This window comes from Pleurodeles waltl, chromosome 2_2, assembly GCF_031143425.1.
Source record: "Pleurodeles waltl isolate 20211129_DDA chromosome 2_2, aPleWal1.hap1.20221129, whole genome shotgun sequence".
In the NCBI taxonomy this organism is placed as follows: Eukaryota; Metazoa; Chordata; class Amphibia; order Caudata; family Salamandridae; genus Pleurodeles; species Pleurodeles waltl.
This window is the reverse complement of record NC_090439.1, coordinates 316,122,993-316,142,878: the sequence shown is the minus strand read 5'-3', so window position 1 is coordinate 316,142,878 and position 19,886 is coordinate 316,122,993. Positions and strand designations below refer to the sequence as shown.

Sequence of the window (19,886 nt, the reverse complement as noted above, 5' to 3'; positions counted from 1 at the left end):
TAAACTATCTCTTCCACAATTAATTAATTATCTCACCTGTCCTTACTCACCTCCCTCTTTCGTTGTGAGGGGCAGAAGCAGAATCCATCACAGGAACTGTTACTGAAAAATAGGTATGATAGAAGAAGTTTTCAATTTCAAGTAGATATGAGCAAATTTTGGTAAGCACAACTGTTTAAAATTGTGTCTGTAAAATCATTATCTATTTCCTGTGCCTGAGAAGGTAACAAGTGAAAGTTTCAACTAATCATCTAATTCTCTATTCTTAAAGCCTGGTGCATTCAAATAAACAAATTCAACTGAAATATCATACCAGAAATGTATACTCTATATACCAAATGCCATGGTTTTTCAAATCCATAGTTTGTGAAACACAGTTTTGCATACTAGAGGCCAACTCTAGTCATAATTATTCTTTTTGTATAACCTCGCTATCACAGTCTTTGCATTTTTTTATTTGGTGTAAATGACAGCTGTTGCTGTTACCCACTTTAACGTCATTGACTTTACAAGAATGAAGGGCTCACTTGGCCTCGCTAAATTCAAATTCCTTACATAGCACTTCAGGTCAGAAGTTGCTGGAAGTGCTGAACTCGCTGAGCATCTACAACTTACTGCTGATATTCGGAAAATATTAGCAAAATTTCTACCCAAAAGCAAACTTATACCTTTGGTTTAGTGAAATTCAGGGTCTACTGACAATACAACATTGTTATCCTAATTTACATTAAGCACTGAAAATATCGTGTTAGTAAAAATACAAATAAATTGACTTAGTTTAGATCACAGTAACCTAATTTACATAGAAATAATCTTATTCTTACTTTAATTTACATTACATCAGTTTACAGGGAAAGCATACAGATATTAGTAATAAACACAAATAATATTTCCAACTGTAAACAAAAGAGAATACCAGGTGTTTAGACCTCCAGCCTATCAAGCAATAAAAATTAGTTATCGAACTTTGTGATTTTGTGGCCCTAGATTTGGGGTTTGATTAAAAGATTAACTATTATCTGGGTTAAACCACAGACATTAACAGTAGCTGTATAAAATGTAAATAACTTCCATAAAACAGCACCCAAAGTAAAAAATGTTGTGTATCCCTTGCTGACAATGAAGCGGTGTGTCTTGAAACTTGTAAGATATATGGATCCTGTGTGTGACGTAAAATAAAAATGCTGTCTTTATAAAATTTGCAGAAATTAAGCAAAATTATGTTTAAGATTCAACATTATTATATTCTACCTCGATTTCTGAGAAACGGTTTAACCACCAGATGAAAACAGTAAAAACACCCATAAAAGACAGAAAAGCCATTCCCAAGTTATTGGTTAACACCATCTCTCACCTGTAGAGACTGTATTAGAAGATCTGCTTTTAACACCCATACTCATAATATAGCCTCTCCTTGAATAATTCTTCTGAAAAGTTAGTGCGCTGATGAAGAGTGGCATAAGTTGTCAAACTGTCCAATTTCAGGTTGATCAATGAGCAATTGGTGCATTTTTAAGGGCTTTGATAATGGATGTTGTAGGGCAGGTGTGCTCAACTGTTAACCACTGTGCTGCAATAGTGACAGCGTACTATTGGCACTGATTTGTAACAAGGCCATTAGACTATTGGAGGCTTGGGCGGTGCCACATATCAGCATTTGTTAAGTAGTGTTTTTCATACAGCCAAAGAATCCCACCAATGTCTTATTGATTAGTTGGATGTTATATATATATATATATATATATATATATATATATATATATATATATATATATATATATATTAGTTGATATGTTTTCCCCAAGTGTCCCTAGTTTGGACCCAGAGTAAAACACATTTTGTCTGAAAATATTACTGATTTGGTCCAAAAATGAAAATTACATCGTCTTTGAAAATATTTTTCTAAAAATTAATACATTGTCATTGTCTTAGTAATTAGTTCTCACTCAAAATTGTCCCTGGAGGGTCCTTCAGATCTTTAATGCTTCAAGCAATCACTCTTTTGGTTAACTAATTTGTTTCCCTCCTCTGCCCTTTGCTGCCACAAAGGAGGTAGTTCTGGTATCTTCTCCACTATTCTGCCCACAGTGTTCCGTGGATGGCTGCAGATGGACGGGCAATGCTCTACGTTCTCAACCATTTGGCCTGATTCTGCTCCATGTGGCTGGATTTTGTGAAGATGTAGAGAATGGATCCCCAGGAAGGCACAACTGCCAACTTCTCTCCCTGCACTCCCTGCATCTCACCTGGAGACGCAATGAGGTGTGGTCGTAGGAAACAGCCCCTTTGGAACCAATTCATAAAGGCATTTATGAGTCTGTGAAGTAGTACTCCCACAAGTGGCCCCTTCACTAATGCTGAGGACAGCAGCAGTAAATGAAGCCTAACATTTAAAGTCAACTTAACACAATATAAGGTGACCATGTGGTCAATGTTATTCTAGGCCAGCAGTTGGCACTTTATTTTAATTAAAATGCCATTCACTTAACGTATTTTCTCAGGGAATAACATGGATAACCACCCTAACCAATCTGTATTTAAATTAAACTTCTCTATCCCTGCAGGTCACAGTAAGAACACTGAGCATGTAAGAACGTGTTCAGCAAACGTAGTGCAACCTTGTATAAAGCTGCCATGCAAATGAGAAATCTAGAACAAAGAACAGACTTACAATCAAAGAGATAAACTATAACTTACATAATTTCCAGGCACACTTCCTTCACATTACAAAAGACACAAGGAAATAATTTCAATACGTCACACTCCTCCGTTGGAGACATATTACTCACAAGGACCCTTGTAACACTTAAGAGGTACTAAAATCTCCTTCTCAAGAAAGAGATGTAGGACAGACGAAACCTGAAGATGCCTGCCTGGTCTGATTAACAATTACGATCTATGACAACAAAAAAAGTAAAAGTAAGCAGGAAGACGATCATAATGCCAGGCTGACAAAACCTATCATGCAGAGAGGATATGGGCAGGCAATTGAGCCTCTTACAATAGGATAAAAAGATAGAGAGCGAGCGAGAGAGAGAGAGATAATGAGACAGCATGACAGACAGAGTATGAGAGAGAAGAGATAAAGAGCGAGATTCAAAGAGGGAATAAGGTCAGGAAGACAGAGAGCGAGAGAGAAAGAGAGAGAGAGAAAGACAGCAGAGCAAAAAGAATCAACGCACTTCAGGCTGACAAAACCCACCAGGCAGGAATTGTTGGGGAGAAACAGAGTCCTCAATAACAGGATAGAGAGAGAGAAAAAGAGGAAAGGAGAGAAATACCTGAAGAGTGAGAGAGCCAGAGAGACGGAGTGAGGGAAAGGGAGAGGGACATGAAGAGAGATTGAAGAAGTAAAAGGGAGATCGAAGTGAGGAGTGATTAAGAGAGAGGAACAACAGAAATAGAGAAGGGAAAACAGACATAGCTAAAGCGAGACGATGGAGAGAACGAGAGAGAGAGGGATGGAGAGAAAAATTAAGGTGATATAATAATACAGTGCAAGGGAGAAAGGAACTTACAAATCATAATGGTGAGAGGTAAGTTGTCTAAATGAGGGCTTACATTGGTCTGGACCGACACCGACCCACAATAGGCTGAGGTGCATAGGAAATGCATCACCGAGACCACCTGGATGTCAACCTAATTCTGACCAAAGCTTCCTGCCCTCATGGCAGATAGTCGACGCTGTTTGTAGGTCTGTTATAGAGACTTGCTAATTGTTCTGTTTGTGAAGTATGAATTGTTTATTGAGTGGAGAATTGTGGCTGACAGAGAACACATACATCCCGCCTGCCAGAGTTACTCATGATTCCTCCACTTGAACGCTTGAAATGTCTGTTTTCTTTCTGAGTAAACTGGTTATGAGGAGGAACAGTGGAAATCCTAGAACTAACTGTCTGAGGGACATTCTGAGATGGTCAAATTTATGCTGATTATTGAGGTTCTAGAAATACATCTGAAATTGTAGATGGGAAAATAGCCTCGATTACATCATTCAGGGCTCGAGTGACTTGCCGCCTGCTTCAACCAGGAACAATGTGTATTTACCCTGTAGGCAGTTGTCCAAGTGTAGAGCATCAGAAGCTTAAGATAAATAAGAGGAAACCTAGCCATTCAGGGAGGCCCGCATTCCTGTGGCCTTGAGGTTACTGATGTCAGTGGAACATCGCAGAACGATGTACTTCCTTATAGCATACTACTCAGATGAAGTTTATTTTAAGTAATAATAGTTGTGCTCGCGGACCTGTCATTTGGTAATATCACTTATTGGTCCGTGCAGCAAGAAAGAGACTAATGGACTTAGGCTTCTAAATAACTTCCAAATCCTCCCTGCATTCCACCTAAACCTGCATTTACAAGACTCATATAGGCATCTTTGATTTGACTGCTGCCCAGACTTGAGGTGTTGATATTTAAACAAAATGTCTGCACAAGGGAATGGGAAACGCTTTGTGATAGATTTATTGTCCATACTTCTAGAGTCAGTTTGACCCAGAAAGGAGGGCATCCATGCTAGCCGTCATGTGGGGTTGAGTCTAGGCGTTTAGATTGAAAATCGTGATATAAATGTTAAATGAAAGGTGTCTTCTCTCAAGTACAAACCTACAGCCAACCTTTCTTACAGGAAAAGATGTGTTTTGGTTCTAGTTTCTGATCATGTATTTCCATATTTGGTGGGAGCAGATTAGTGGGGTCGAGTCAGAATGCAAGCTGCAGGCAACAGTCAACAAATGCCATATTTTAACCCAGTGTGAAGAAGTCACAATCTACTTTTAAATACTGAAATTAAACGGTGGTGTGCCTCCTATCAGATTTGTGTATAACTTTATTACTGCGCTGGGCTAATAGTGTTGACGACCCACCAAGCGACTGCAGCAGCACCCATAGTTAGCTTTTAACCACATTTTCGCACCTCACTGTTCGAGTACTGTTTGCGTTTAACCCAAAGTGAACGCAATGGGGGAGGACGCAGCAGAAAAGTGTGCAAATGAGCCCTTCTATCACACTTATTAAATGCTTTTATCTGCACAATGCATGGCCGAGTAGGTCATTGAGACTCGCTTGGTAGTGAGGTTCATCTGGAGGAAAAATAGCGCCACCATCACTTGAGGTCCCTGAATGGTGTGGTGGGTAGGAGCAAAATCTGAATTATGTTTCAACAGGCAAATGGGTGAAGAAGGCAGAATGAAAGTCCCTGTATGCACATATGTATTTGTTTGTGATATTTATTGATTTTTTGGGGAAAAAGGTAATGACTAATCCCAAACCTAAAAATGACTGTTTTTCTTCTTCTTTCTTTAGCTCAAAGATCTGCCCAGGAACTACCCTTGGTAGAGAAGCAAAGCATAGATAGTTTTCCAGTGGTTGGTGGGAAGAAAATGATTGTATCTGGTCATAACTTTCTGCAAGACTCCAAAGTTGTCTTTGTGGAGAAAGCACCAGGTATGCACTTACTCACTTATACATTGACTGCCATGTTATCGAAACGCTGATATAAGTGAGTGAACTATTTTGACACCTGGCTAAATCGTTGCCTTTTCCCAGCGTATAAATGTATCTATGTATATCTGACAACATGACACAGACTTACATTCATAAACCGTTTCTTGATTAATAGGGATCAGGTTTTTTAAACAATGAAATAAAATTCAGTTATCATGTAATCAGTTGCTTAATTCTATATGCTATTAACTATTGATGTAAATATTAAATGCTGGATGCAAATATATGATTGAAGTTAGAGGCGGCCTTTGCTCAGAGGGTGTCCTGGTCTAAACCAAATTTGGCGTCCCACCCATTCGCCCTCCTACAAACACTCCCTGAGTGATGAAAAATGCGAGGTGTCGGGGGAAGGTGATGGGGGGCAAAGAGAATGGAGCGGCACGGGAAGAAAAGCAGGCAGCAGCAGCCTGAAGAAATATTGTTTAAATCCACTTTTCTTTGGAGTCATGTCAGAAGACTGCTGGACGCAACTCCTGCGCCACTATAGGTCGGCGCCCTGGGCGTGGGCCAGCTCACAGATGCAGATGGGTTGTCTTGATTGGTTTTAGTATCAAATAAACCAATTTGTTTCAAAATGGTTAAGCAAAGATAAACAACATAAAATGCCAAGGGACCATGTTAGCATATCTTTGTGTTTCATTGATGCTTTTGAAATGCGCTTTTTTTATTTATTGAACTCCTCCGTTACCTGTCACCTTCCAAATTATGGTATTTTTATTTTTAAGACAACATTTAAACTTAACGCTAAAATAGATTTCATGAGCGTGCTGGTGCCGCCATCTTTGTTTTTGGCTGTATTACATTCTTTGATTCCAGACTCAGTAATGAAATGAAATGTGAGACTAGATGCCCAAACGCTTAAATTGCATAATGAAAATATGAGCAAGAAAACATGACGGGCCCGTTGGCGGCAGTGTAGGATTGCTTAAAACAGGGATCGCACAACCTGAGCCCATCGCCCCCAAAAAACACTCGGTTAAAGCCGGGTTGGAGTATGGGCTTATTATTGGCTGCAGATCTCATTTCAGTTTGTAATAAAAACTCAGCAATACAAATGGTACTCTGAAACGTGTAATAATGGGAGAACAGCTTTTTGCACCTCACTGAGTAAAATATCGCTCTGAATTTTCATCTCCCTGTTGGCACAAAAATGATTGAGGGCATGCTATTTTGGTAAATTGTGACGACTAAAATGTCTTAAATGGCTGCTTTTGCTTGGCAAGGGACGTGTAAAACCAGAATTACCACTTTTATGCAGACTTAAATGAATTTATTTTTCAATGCAGCTTAAATCGATCACCTGATTGGCACTGTGGTAAAAGAGCGCACATCAAAATAAAAACGCCTGGTGGCACACAACCCACTCATTATATTATAATGTGTCACAGAACAGAGCCTCTAGTGAGCACAGCGTTACACCGATGGGCAGACCGCATATTCAAGGTGACACCATTCAATGTAGGCGAGGTTTTTATTATTAATAACTTTACTTCCGTACAATGCTTCGTGACGCTCTTCTGCTTTTTGTGGTCGCTATAAATAAAAAAAAGTGTTACCATTATCCAAATTAATGGTAGTCAGTGTAGCTCTTTCAGAAGGAAGAAAGGATCAGCTGGCCTGTCTGAGAGTTGAACTCATTCCTTGCAGTTCGCAGCAGAGTTCATCAGCCGTGAGAATGAACTGACCCACACGCGACAAGTTACCTTTGTAATTGATTTCGTGCTCTGAAACGAAATTTTATTTCCTCGGAAATTACAAATTCAGTCTGAAACTTTGTGTTTCAGGAGTGAGGGAAAGGTAGAGTTATTGCGGGCTCGAGCTGAGATGTTAAGGATGGTAAGCGGGTTTCTGTAGTACAGCAGGAGTTTCGAACAGGGTTACTGGTTAAAATTATTATTTGTCTTATCTTTAGTGAATGAAATGGTTGAGTTTATCAGTTGATTCACTAAAGATGAGACCTTTGCTGGCGTTTGTTTCCACGTGGGTACCAACCAAGTTTACCCAAAAAGCCCATTATTACAAATCAGGTTTGCGAATATGCAGTAGCTGTTGTTGCAGTGACAATGAGAGAGAGAGAGAGTGGGGCAGACGGGAGATGGAGCTGGACGGGAAGGAAAGAGAGACGACGAGGGAGAACTAGACACAGAACAAATGATGGGAACAGAGAGGAAGAGCGGAAAGGGTAGAAAGAGTACGCGTGAGGAGACAAAGGCCATGGGTGAAAGCGAGAAGTCAGAGAAGAGAGTGTAAAGAGAGAAAAATAGAAAGCGAGGGTGTGTGAGAGAGAAAGTGGCGAGGAGAGAACGCCAGAGAGAGAGTGATGCCACTGGTGATCTCTTCACATAGCAGATGCCGGGACACAGGCTCCCAGTGGACTGTGGACTCCCAGAAAACGCGACGTGTATCTGCCATAGAATTTAACTAAACGCGATACGCCTCCCGCCGAGAAACTCGAGCGCGGGCATGTGACAAGGCAGGAGTGGGGCCCGCTGAATGTCTCCTGGCACTGCCGGGCCAAAGGCGGCGGTGCAGGCCCAGCGACCGCTCTGCAGACGGAGAGAGGGCGGCACAGACAGCGGGGCGAGACCACACCCGACGCGGGGGCTGGGGCGTGGAAAACGAGAAACACGCTCTCATACACTGCCCTGGCTATGTAACAACGTAAGCTGGGCCTGGGGGAAGACGACGACAAATAACTGATTTCATAGAGCTTTAGGTCTTGCTGGCGTTGGATGCCGAGTGGGTTGGGGAGGCGCAGAGTTCACACCGAGGCAAGACTGGCGCATACATGTGTCATGGCGCCTAGCACCACTGAAGTGAGGAGGAGCGAGACGGAGGGGTGAGATTGAAAATCAAGGTGTCGGAAACTGAAGGGCGAGGGGGGCAAGCTTTAGAAGAAGAGAAGGGAAGAGAGTGAGAACTATTGACAAAGAGTGAGACTGGGGGACTACAGGTGAAAAAACAAACAGAGAGAGGTAGAAACCGTGTTCGTCTTGGAGAGAGATATGGGGTCAGATGCAAAGAAAGCGGCAGCAGTGAAGAGATGGAATAAGGAAATACCGAGACAGCGCAGCAGGGAGAGGGAGAGAACGAGTGAATGAGAAAGGATTACCTTACAGGGAAACAGAAGTAAAATATATTATTAATAGTAGCAGTAGTAATTACAATGTTAAAAATAATAGCTTATGCCTTAGCTCATCTTTTAAAAAAAGTAAGTGCGTGCCCTGGGTAACTGATGTTGCCAAAGCTCGACCAAATATTGCTCAATGTATTAACTTCTTAAGGGTAAAGGTCTAGCCTACCATGTTGAGTGTCATACCTGTGATCCTTGGTTTACACAAAGATCATCGCAGAAGGCATTGAGCAGACATACCTGCTGGTGACAGTGCTTGTTGGGCTGTATGTCAATAGTGCTCAACAACCACAGCCTCACTTTGCCCACAAAATCTTTAAGGTTAGGTGTCATAGAGCCCAGACATCTTTAAGATAGGTGGGGGTAGGGAGGCTGCTTGAGTGTGGCCTCCTAACCATTATTGGTTGCATATCAGAATATTATATAGAAAATATTGTCTGGCATAAACATCATGTCCTATTTGTGGTTTACAAAAAAATGCTCAGTTTAAGTTAATAATAGAAAATCTACACCCATTGGGAGAATATGTTTGTACATTATATTTAGCACACAATATTTATGTCTTACAATGTTCTGACAATGATATTCTGTTACCACAGCCTATTTGTGGCTGTGTAGTGCCTGGCCCTGGGAGGCAGGTACCAATAACAGCAACAAAACTAAGTAAGGTTGTGGCAGGAGGTAAGACATAACAGGGATATGAAAGTGTGAGTAGTGGTGATTGTAGAGGTATCACCTTTTCACTTTCAGTGACTGGGTTCAGCTCTTGAGATGAGGATTACCATTTCTCCCATGTATCAGACACCACCTACACCCCTTAAATATGCTTGGGAAAGGTTTGTGGTTTAGGGCATCTGATGATTTCCTTACTTCTTTCAGTTACACTTATATGTGTAATCTGTTCCTGTTGCGGAAGTGCCACCGGAGTGTGCAGTTTCCAGCAAAGTAGTAAAATTCATGGACTTCCTCACATTTCACAAAGAGATAGCAAGGAGTTGCCCACACCACATATTTTGCCTTTGCTTCTTAAAGCATTGGTAAATCCATAATCTGCGGCACTACAATAATAAGTGCATTGTCATGGTTTCGCCATAAACTTGCTGCTTGTTTCGTGCAATTTTCAAGTGTAGTTTATGATATGTGATTGATGAAACACATATTTGTGCTCATTAATTAATGTACTCACATGTAAAATTACACCCACAATAAATTTTACCTGGAAGTAAATGTCCTACTAAGGGAAAGAATTATGTCATCTGTAAAAGCCAGTGAACACCCAAAAAGGTGCACTTTTATGGGTTTTCACAACATCTTTGCGGATAGTTTCTTATTTGAAAACGGTTAAAGGTTCAGCCATATTAATGGGAGCAGTAAATCTGATCCAGCGTGTGAGAACCATGGGGACATTCCCAAAGTTGTGTGGGTTGATGTTAGGAAGGGGATTTCTTCAAGGAGGAAAAGGTTTTCCCGGTTGAGCAGGAATCATATATTTGTAAGTGCACATTCATTTACATATTCTATTTTCTCATCTGAAAATATCCCCTTACGCACAAATGCTTATGAGCACCCATGAAGATGGGACAGTATACAGCAGTAAATATGTAGGAGTAGATTTCCATTTTCTTTTTAATGGTCGGTCTCTAAGGTTCAGTCCCCCACTAAACTAATGTTTTGAGCCAAGAGGAAATAATTTAGGTTGCTTCATAGTTTTTTAAGTGGATGCAGGTCAGCCTGCTTTGTGCTTATAATGTACTTCCAAAGTGTATGCAGACTTGGGTCCTGTTTAAGACCTTGGCGATGGGATACTCCGGCACAAACATGACGGATATCCTGCCTGCCGTTTTACAAGTTCCATAGGATATAATGGAACTTGTAATACAGTGAACAGGATATATGTCACATTTGTTACGGAGTATCCCATGTCCCAAGGTCGTAATCATGGCCTTTGTACCACATTTATTATGCCGCCAGACATTTTGCGGCCTGCACTGCAGTGCTTAACTAGACTGCGCTGCAGTAGTAGGTGGCTATGAGTGTGGGCAGGGTGGAGAGGGCAATGGTGGCTCGAGCGGGGGACCCCGTAAAATAAAAAAAATACCTCAATCACCGCAGGGCAGCCACAGTTGTAGATAGTGTGTCAGTGTGTGTCCCATGGTGAAATGTCCGCTTCCCTAGCAGAAGGCAGTGGAGTACTATAACATGAGTAGTTATATTCACAGCAGTCGAGCACTGTACCTGCCTCATCCCCACTTCTTCAAATGCATTGGACATTAGTTAGAAATGATTCCTGAGATTCAACACAGTGTTGTTGGGTCAACATTAGATAGGGGGCAAAATATGTAAGGAACTGCAAAAGAAGATTTAATATGGCTGTGACACACTCTCATGTATTATTGCTATTATTCATTGTTGCATTTATATTTTCCTGTTATCTAGAGGTATTTGGTGCAAGTCAGCAAAGTATATTTTATATTTGTTTTCCTTTGAAATCACTCAACCCTCTTATAGGCAAAGCTCATGTTCCACACCTTTCTCCATCTCCTCCTCCTCCGCCTTTTGGTTTAGTTATCCATCTCTTTATATTTCTCTCATATATAATTGGGACTTCAGTGCTTGTAGAAATAATTAAGTCGACCATTTACTCTTTGAAAACCTAGTGTGTTGCTCTCTTAGACTGATTTTCATTCAAATAGAGTTGCAGCATAGAACATGCACTATTACCCATGCAGTAGACCGCTTTACACAGATATATTTTGCACTTGGGAGAGTATAAAGTGAGAGTCTGGCTACAATGTGTTATAACGAATAAAGTACCCCATTCATAAACATAAGGAGGCTGGGACGTTCTAAAGATAGGGTTACCTGATACATCCATGTTATAGGGTTCCCTGATACATTCATATAGTGTACTCCACAGCCCTAGGAATTCATTCAACATCCTGATGCAGTCTGGGGGACGAACTCTTTGTTCACTCACGTTAAACCACTTCCTCTTAAGTTCTGAATTACAGTGGTGTGTGTCAGGAAAGCCACAATCTGGAAACAGGGCATCCCAGTGACTGAGCCGTTTTTAAACCCACGAAGGCACTTATCTTGTGGTCCTGGGCTCTCTCCAGGCATGACCTTGTGCTGCTGTGTCATAGCATAAAACTCCTCAGTTACATAGCATGTTCGTTTACTGTCATATATGAGTGTTGTTCCCTTTATCTCTCCAACTCACTCTCCTCTTTTCATCTAAATAGATCTCCGTGTATATTCTATCTGTGACTGCCAGCTAGGTGTCTGATACGGTTGTGTCATCCAGTGATGTATGGTATCTCAGGGCAAATTTATGAAAAGTGGCGCATCATGTCATGATGTGCCACTTGTCTTGCTCCCCAGTGCACTCCCCTAATGCCACCATGTGTGCACCATATTTATGATACAGCACACCATGGCGTACGTTAGGGAACTAGCATCAAAAAATGTTGATGCTAGTTTGGCGCTTTGCAGGATTAGTGACAAAAATCCTGCTAAGTGAAAAGAGGGCCATTGAAAAAAATGGGAGCCTCAGTGTAACACCTGCCTTAGGCAGGCGTTAAAAATGACACTAGAAATGGTGCAGTGGAATCTCTTAGATTCTACTACACCATTTGTTTGGGCCTCCTAACGCCAGAGCGCCCCCCTTGCATACATTCATCCTGATGCAGGCATAAGTAGGTGCAAGGGTTTACAAAGTGGCGCAATGCATACATTGCGTCACTTTGTAAATATGGCACAGTGTTTTTGCCAACCTAATGCCACATTAACGTAAAAAAAATGACGCTAATGTGGCGCATGGTGGTGCTAGGGCCTTCTTAAGTCTGGCCCTTTGCATTTATTCTAGCCACTGGTTTATTTGGAAAACAATAGGTTCCAAAACTTTTCTCAAAAGCTTGCAGCTGGTGCCATTAAATGCCTGCGTGTTGAACCCCAAGGCTGCATAGTCTTGATTCCACCTCATGCCTTTCCTCCTCCACCAGAGAATTTTCTTTGCCGCCCATCTCCCTGTTATAGGCTCTTGCTTCTCCCTTTACCACGTTTTTTCTGTCTTTCTCTCCCTCCTTCGCTCCTCCTCAGGTGTTTTTCTCTCTCTCTTGCTCTGGGTCACAGAGTGATGGAGGAAGAAAAGTGCCGGAACCCAAAAATGAGTGTCAGTGGGCCCTACCTGCGACCACCGGCTCACTATTAAGCAGTCATTTCTAGCTCTCTCCTCCAGAATTCAGTCTCGCAGGACGTGTTCTATTCCTTTCGTACTGGCCCTGTTGATATTAGCTTACAGTGCCTGTTGGGTTGGCTCCCCATCGCCGTCAGCCGCAGACACTCACGTGGTTTGCCGCTCCTCTCTTCCCTTCCCTCCTTGGATCTCCCCTCCACCCTGCTTTCTCTCTCCCTCCTCTTCCTCCCTCGCTCCACTCTATCTACCACAGCTCAGTAGGAAGGGCTTTTCTTGTTTTGGAAAGGGTTTCCCTGGTACTGGCCCAAGCCTCGCATTCCACTGCTGCTCGTGGAAAAGCATTTGACCTTTGAACTGTCTTCTGGGCAGCAGGGCTGGAGCAGGCTGCAGCTCACTCATTCCAGAGGAGGCTTGACAGTGTGACTTGTTAACCCCGCTGCTGCTGGGCTCCCACGGCCGGTGTCTCTGCTTGTGCGGGTGCAGAAATAAGGGGAGCGGGGTGTTTACATTGAGAGATGTAAGTTTAAAAGGGGAGGCGGTAGTTCGTGGTATTCATTAGTGCGCATCATAAGCTTTGGGGCGGAGGGGGGTACTTAGAGAGAGATGTGGGAAGGGGGTAGTTCGTGGTATTCCTCAGTGCGTATGAAATGTCCCGGGTGGGGGGGGGGTGCGGAAAAGGGGGGGCAGGTTTAAGACAGAGAGATGTGAGAGGGAGCTCCACCAGACACACATTTTGCTTGGCGGAGAGCGTGCGTGAACAGGCTGAGAAGGGTGAAACGAGTGTTGTAAACAAACCTGCTGATGAAATTCTTAGATAAGTACATAATTCTTCACCAGCTGTCCTACACACTGAGCCCTGGAGATAATGGGGCATATATACAAGAAAGTGGCATATCAACCTATGATGCGCCACTTTTCTTGCGCATCCCCTAACGTCAGCATGGTAGCGTTGTATTTACAATACGGCGCACCATGGCACACTTTAGAACAATTGCGTAAACATTTTTGGCGCTATTATGGCGAATTAGTCGACTAGCGCTAACAATTATGGAGCAAGTCCAGCAATGCGTCGGGAGGCCCATTGGAAACAATGGGAGCGTCACTATAACGTCTGCCTTGGGCAGGCTTAAAAATTATGTTAAAAAAGGCACAGTGAAATCTGTTAAATGTCACTGCGTCATTTTTCTGGGCCTCCTAATGGGGGAGTGCCTCCTTGCATACATTATGCCTGGCGCAAGCATAATGGGACACAAGGAGTTACAAAGTGTGCGCAGTGCTTGCATTGTGCCTCTTAGTAAAACCGGCACAGGGAAAAGTGCTCCTTAACGCTGCCTTAGCATAAAAAAAAAATACGTTAGGGTGGTGCAAGGAGGTGCTCGGGGCTTGTAAATATGCCTCAAAGTCCCTGAAGTGCCTTGAAACCTTTCCTACCCGAATGGTTATTAACCCATTAATATTTCCTGTGTTCTAGGTTTAGCATATGTACAAAATACTCAACTGAACTCTGCTTACATTTTACATAATATGGAATACATGGGTCAGTTTGTATTGTTGTTTGCTTTAGTCCTCACTGTATTGTATTGGGGTGGGGGATTACAAGAAGTGCCCGGGGTGAGGGATGGCCATGGGAGAGATGCAGCAAGTGTTTGCACTTGTGGTTTTTGCACCCTCCAGATACGTCTGTGTTGCACAGACCCTTCTATATTACTATTCATGGAGATGCACAATTGACGTGTCAAGAGAGAATTATCTAATGTGCATAGTGGTGTGGTCCATGTAAATGAGAGAGCACCTTTGCTCTTACGTCCTTGGGTATGACCTGTGCAGCACAACACAAGGAAAAATAAGCTCTCTTGAGGTGCACTAATTGTGGTACACCTTGGACGTGACGTAGAGTTTGTGGATCACTTCAAGGGTGCATTTTGGATGGGAACACTGGAATCTAGTGGAATCCCAGGCACACAGAACACCCAAATGGTGCACTCCTGACCCCACCATCAAAATTGCATGCCCATATTTCAGTGATACACTGACCCTAGTATAGGCGTAACCTCTACCGTTTTTTGTATTCCAGTATATGGTTTCAGACTGCACTTGGCGCACCTTACTGTGCGTCACATTACTTAAGTATGCTCTGATGTCTGCCACTTTACCTAACTAGTATGCAGTCATTTTTTGAGTATTCATTTCACAAACAGAGTGCATGTTCCAACTGTTTTTGTCAGTTCGTCATTGCAGCCTCAAGTAGTAGAGACGAGATTGTCAAAGAGCCTGAAAAAAAGTATTAACATGAGAACAGGAAAGAAGTAAACAACATCTAGCAAGTGTTTTTCCTCATAATATTGTGCACTGATCACTTTACTTGCCAAGAACTGTCCAGGAGTACCTGGTGGGAGGGGCTAATTCTTGCTACTGGAAATTTGGAAAACCTGCACAGAAAAGGTGGACAGTACTCGACGCGTGACAGAGGGCCCAGTTTCGATCACTGACCTTAAACGGTGTGCGAAATATGGGCAGACACATGGCTGCACTGTGGATGTTTAGTGACACTATATTTTAATGTTGCTGTTACTGGCCTTAAAGAACTCTGAAGGAGAAAAGAATATGGCACTGTACCTGTTTTCAGGTCACCGTCCTGTTTTTCTGGTACAACCCTCCCCCCACAGGGGCTCATCTAGGTGTCCAGTTATGGTGGGACTGAAGTTATAAAGTTCTAATACTCTAAAAAAACATAAAAATCACTTTCTGGCATATATGCATACCTGGATAAGGAAGCAATCATCCTAATAATCCGATGGTCCATTTAATGTGATTTCATCCCTGTTTTCATTAAATACCTTTTTTATACAAATGCACACAAAAATATGCTTCGGCATACAACATACATGAAGCTGCACTGACTGCATAATGCTATTTATTATTATTGCTAAAGGAGAAAATAAGCATCAAGTCCCCCTCCAGGCTTCGGCTCCTATGAGGCATGGACCCTAACCACAATTAACCTAGAATAGGTCATTGTCTGCACAACTCTTCGCAAAAAGAAATCCACAACAATGGGGTCTTGATGGCAATTTTCATGCAGACCCATAAATTAGGTCTGTGGTTCGAAAAATGAGTGGTCGCAAAATTGACATTTCCCATTTTAATTGCAATTGGGTAACCTCGGATATATGTAACAAATGTTTTTAAAAAACGTAGAAATTCAATGTAAAAAGTAGAGTTATCGTTGCAAATTAAAAACAAATACTAAAATGTTCATGTTATGGTTAGGACTGCAATCTGTACCTCACACAGCAGACAAGCAAGCCTTAACTTGCACACCAGATGCAGTGCTTCTGGCCTCACAATATTTATCCCATTAAGTAACAATACCTAGAATAAAAGAATAATTAAATACCAGTAGATACTCAGATACTCGCCAATAAGTAATACTACATTCACAGTTGTCGTTTCCATACTATTATGGCCAGTATTATATGTAGTTTCACCTGCGATACGATCTTAAAGATGCAAATAATGTTGCCGTTTTCATTATGTCTGTGTATTTTTTCACTGGGATGAATGTGAAAATAGCCTCGCTCCATCATGTCCTGTGCTCCATCCGAAGTCATGGGACTACTTTCACCTTGCCCGACACGTGGAAGAGGCGGGTTGCTTCCGTAGGCTTGGAAAGAAACAACGCCTCCGTCCACTGTGTGAGTTGCCTTCAGCTAATCCTCTCCATGGGGACAGAGAGGGCCACCCCTGTGACAGGTCCACCCTCACACCTGCAAACCCAGGGCGACGAAGTTCAAAAATGGATTCCCTATCTATGAGGCGAAATGCTCCTTTTTTAAGGGTGATTAATTTCCCCAGGCCCATTCTTTGCCTACCTAGTCTTATTATAAACTCACTTAAACACAATTAAAACTTAATAATAATAATAATAACGAAAAATAATTTCCGTTAATGACCTATCCGGCTGGTGACAGCAGGCCATTATTGTTATCGCAGCCAGGCTATTCACTGGAGTAATTAATTATAATGACTTCCAAATTACACATTGGTCTTTTTTTGCAAATAAGAATATGTGAAGGTTAATAAAAGTCCTGTTGGGTCTTAGTTGATAGGATTGCAGCACGATAGTAATTCCTGTTTACAAGCGCAACCTCATGTCAGACCTGTAGTTCAAGCTAATCGGGTGTGCTTGCTTAACATGTCTCTGCATCCTCTTGAACAAATCTCGGACTTAGAACTGGTCTCACATGCTTTTGTCTTTGACATTTGCAGGCGAAAACGGGCTTAAGTGGAAGCATTTGGTAGAGGAGCTGGTGGTGGGCCTATTGAGTCAGGCCTGCCGCTGCCAATTCTTTCTTAGTGATCTTGTTGGAGTGGCGTTTAATTCACAGTCTCCTGCCTGCATAGGAATTTTTTGTAACACACATATCCCTTAGTATTTGAGCTAACTTTTGGATACATTTCTGAAACCCATGTGTTAACATTCTTATTCCCAGACTGTCAGAAATGGTAACTTCTGCTACACGCAATGCATGAACCAACATAACAACTGGGTAACCTACTCCAGTTTTCAACTGACTACTCTGAGACGTATTGCGCTTGCTAAAAACACTGGAGTCAAATGGTGAACTAATTTCCTAGAAACAACAAAACCCAAATGAGGAAGAAGCGCCCTTGAATTGAAATGAAAAAAAGTCCTATAGACAAAATGAACCATAGAATGTACATTCAAGAAGGTACTCCCCTCCCCTGATCAGATTTGCCAAGTAATCTTATGTCACTATCCATGTCTTTTCAGCGCACATATCCCAAGTGGATTATTTATAGTACTATCAGAGATTACCACCTCCTGAGTGTTTACATCAACCATGATGTTCTCTTTCTTCCTTTAAAAGGGGTAAGCTTTTTATCTCAACAAAGACTTGCATTCTCCTTCATCCCATTGACCCCTACGTGTCCTGAGACCATCATAGACAACTGCACAAGCCTCCAAACATTCATGTTAATTTACCATATGTGATCTTTTTGACCTAATTTTTGCAGAAAGCGGGTCTTCTGGCTCCACTGTCGACCCCTATTCAGCCATGCATCCAAAGGCTCCAGTGGAAGCCTTTATGAGACTGCATCTCAAGGATAGAATCAGCCTCAGTATCATTGCCAGTTAACCCTGCCTCAAAAACCCATCCCTTGGTCTGACCAAACCTAGAAATTACGGGACAGGTTTAGGAGCCCTTATTGATTACGCTTTTTCTCCTACAAGCCAAATTGCTATTGCAACTCACACCTGTTTCTTCACTTTAGTTTACTCACTGTGCTGATCATAACAACATTGTCCTTTTCTTATATTCTTCTACAGAAACATTCCCTTTTCAATCTGGCATTAGCCAATACTTTTTTTCAATTAAAATATAAATACTATTCAAATTTACAAGCGTTTTTAGCCACGACTCTTCATCCATTGGTTTGATGTAGTGTAATTCACATTTTTATTCCACCAAGCACAGCATTCCGCATCTGGCCCAAAGTCAGCCCACTTCAGTCATTGGCTTACCTGACTGTGATTGATGGCGTTCTGCACTTGCATAGTTTACACATTGTCACTTCAGTGTCATGGTCTATTAGGTCAATGTGTCCTTTTGCATTAAAAAAAAATCAGGTACTTCTGAGCCAGATCTGGCCGACTCAGTGAAATGTGCTGAATTTGTTCTGGTGTCACTTTCTGACCCTAGTACACAATTCCGCAGTGCCTGCATGTTGTCTGCTTTCTGTTCAGAGCAGTAACATGCAGGAGGTAATTTCATTTTCAGCTTGGCCACAAAAAAATGCCTGATTTAAAATGCCAACAACCCATCTTTTGTTCAAGTATCACCCTGGCTGGGAACCTGTCACATAGATGCCATTGCAATGGAGGGAGAGAAAGACACACAGCTTGTTATATCTTCACAAACACTTAAGAGAAACTATGATTTGGAGGCAGGTTTTTGACTTTGTTCAGGCATCCTCCCCCATTTAATAGATGTATATGCACTATAAGAATGCCAGATGTGTCTGTGCTGATAGGTAACTACACAAATAAAGATTTAAATGTCAATTACTAATTTATTTTTTATTTATTTCTTTTATAGCACTATTTATCCTAGTGTAAGATTCCAGATCGCTTTATGTCACACACACACACAGACAATAAATATGTATTATAAAAAATAAGTATGTAAATCAAAGTACAGGAAATGTTATATAATACCATGAAAGTTATAATAAGTGTAGGAGTCACATATCACACATACTTATAAAGATTGCAAGTTAAGAGTACATGGTTGGGAGAAACAGACAGGATGTAAAACGGCATGCAGTGATTTGGGGTGTCTGTACTTACAAGAGTTTATTACAACTCTAAAGAACCCTTCTTTGAAAAATCAAACCGATACCTTGAGAAAGTATAGTGAGGACCTATACCCATGACTAGAAGTTTACATGCAGCTCCTTGGTGCAGGTTCATAGTGCACTGTGTTATAATAGAAGGATTGCAACGGATGACCTTGAATGTGTCAGAAGTCACTTACCTATCCCATATAATACAAATTTGTGATCTACATGTTCCAAGACGTGCCCTGCAGCACGCACATTAACCCTCTTTGCTGTTTTATGAGCCAACTGGAGAAAACACATAACTCTCTCTGAACTGCATTGACCACCAGAGTTATCTTGCCATTATTATAATCGCTTGAACATTTGCTGGGCACACATAGATATCTGCAGTAGGTGTCTTAACCCTGTGAGACATTTCAAAATGTAGCCTCTTGTGATCAAATGAGTCAGAACAGATTTAATGTCATATTTGTTCTTGACAATTTCTTTGCAGCAGAGAGTTCCTGACTACATTTTTCCAGTTCCAGCACTGATTATAGTACAGTAGTTTGAAACCAATATTCTGTTTTACCTGCACAGAGACACGTCATTACGACGTCCCTTCCAGAAAACCAGTATCCTGTTTCTTACACCTGTGTAGTGACACGTCATTGCGAGGCGCCGTCCAGGAGCGTAGAATCTCAGATGTCT

General features: G+C 41.8%; 1 protein-coding gene across 6 annotated transcripts in view; it reads left to right on the top strand.

Annotated features, from left to right (window-relative positions):
• Positions 1-19,886, top strand: part of NFATC1 (nuclear factor of activated T cells 1) — a 395,649-nt gene that overhangs the window by 157,722 nt on the left and 218,041 nt on the right. For all 6 annotated transcript variants that reach the window (XM_069219782.1, XM_069219784.1, XM_069219783.1 and 3 more), the window contains exon 6: positions 5,302-5,442. In XM_069219782.1, coding sequence (XP_069075883.1) covers positions 5,302-5,442 — 141 coding nt within the window. The remainder of the gene's footprint in view (positions 1-5,301; positions 5,443-19,886) is intronic.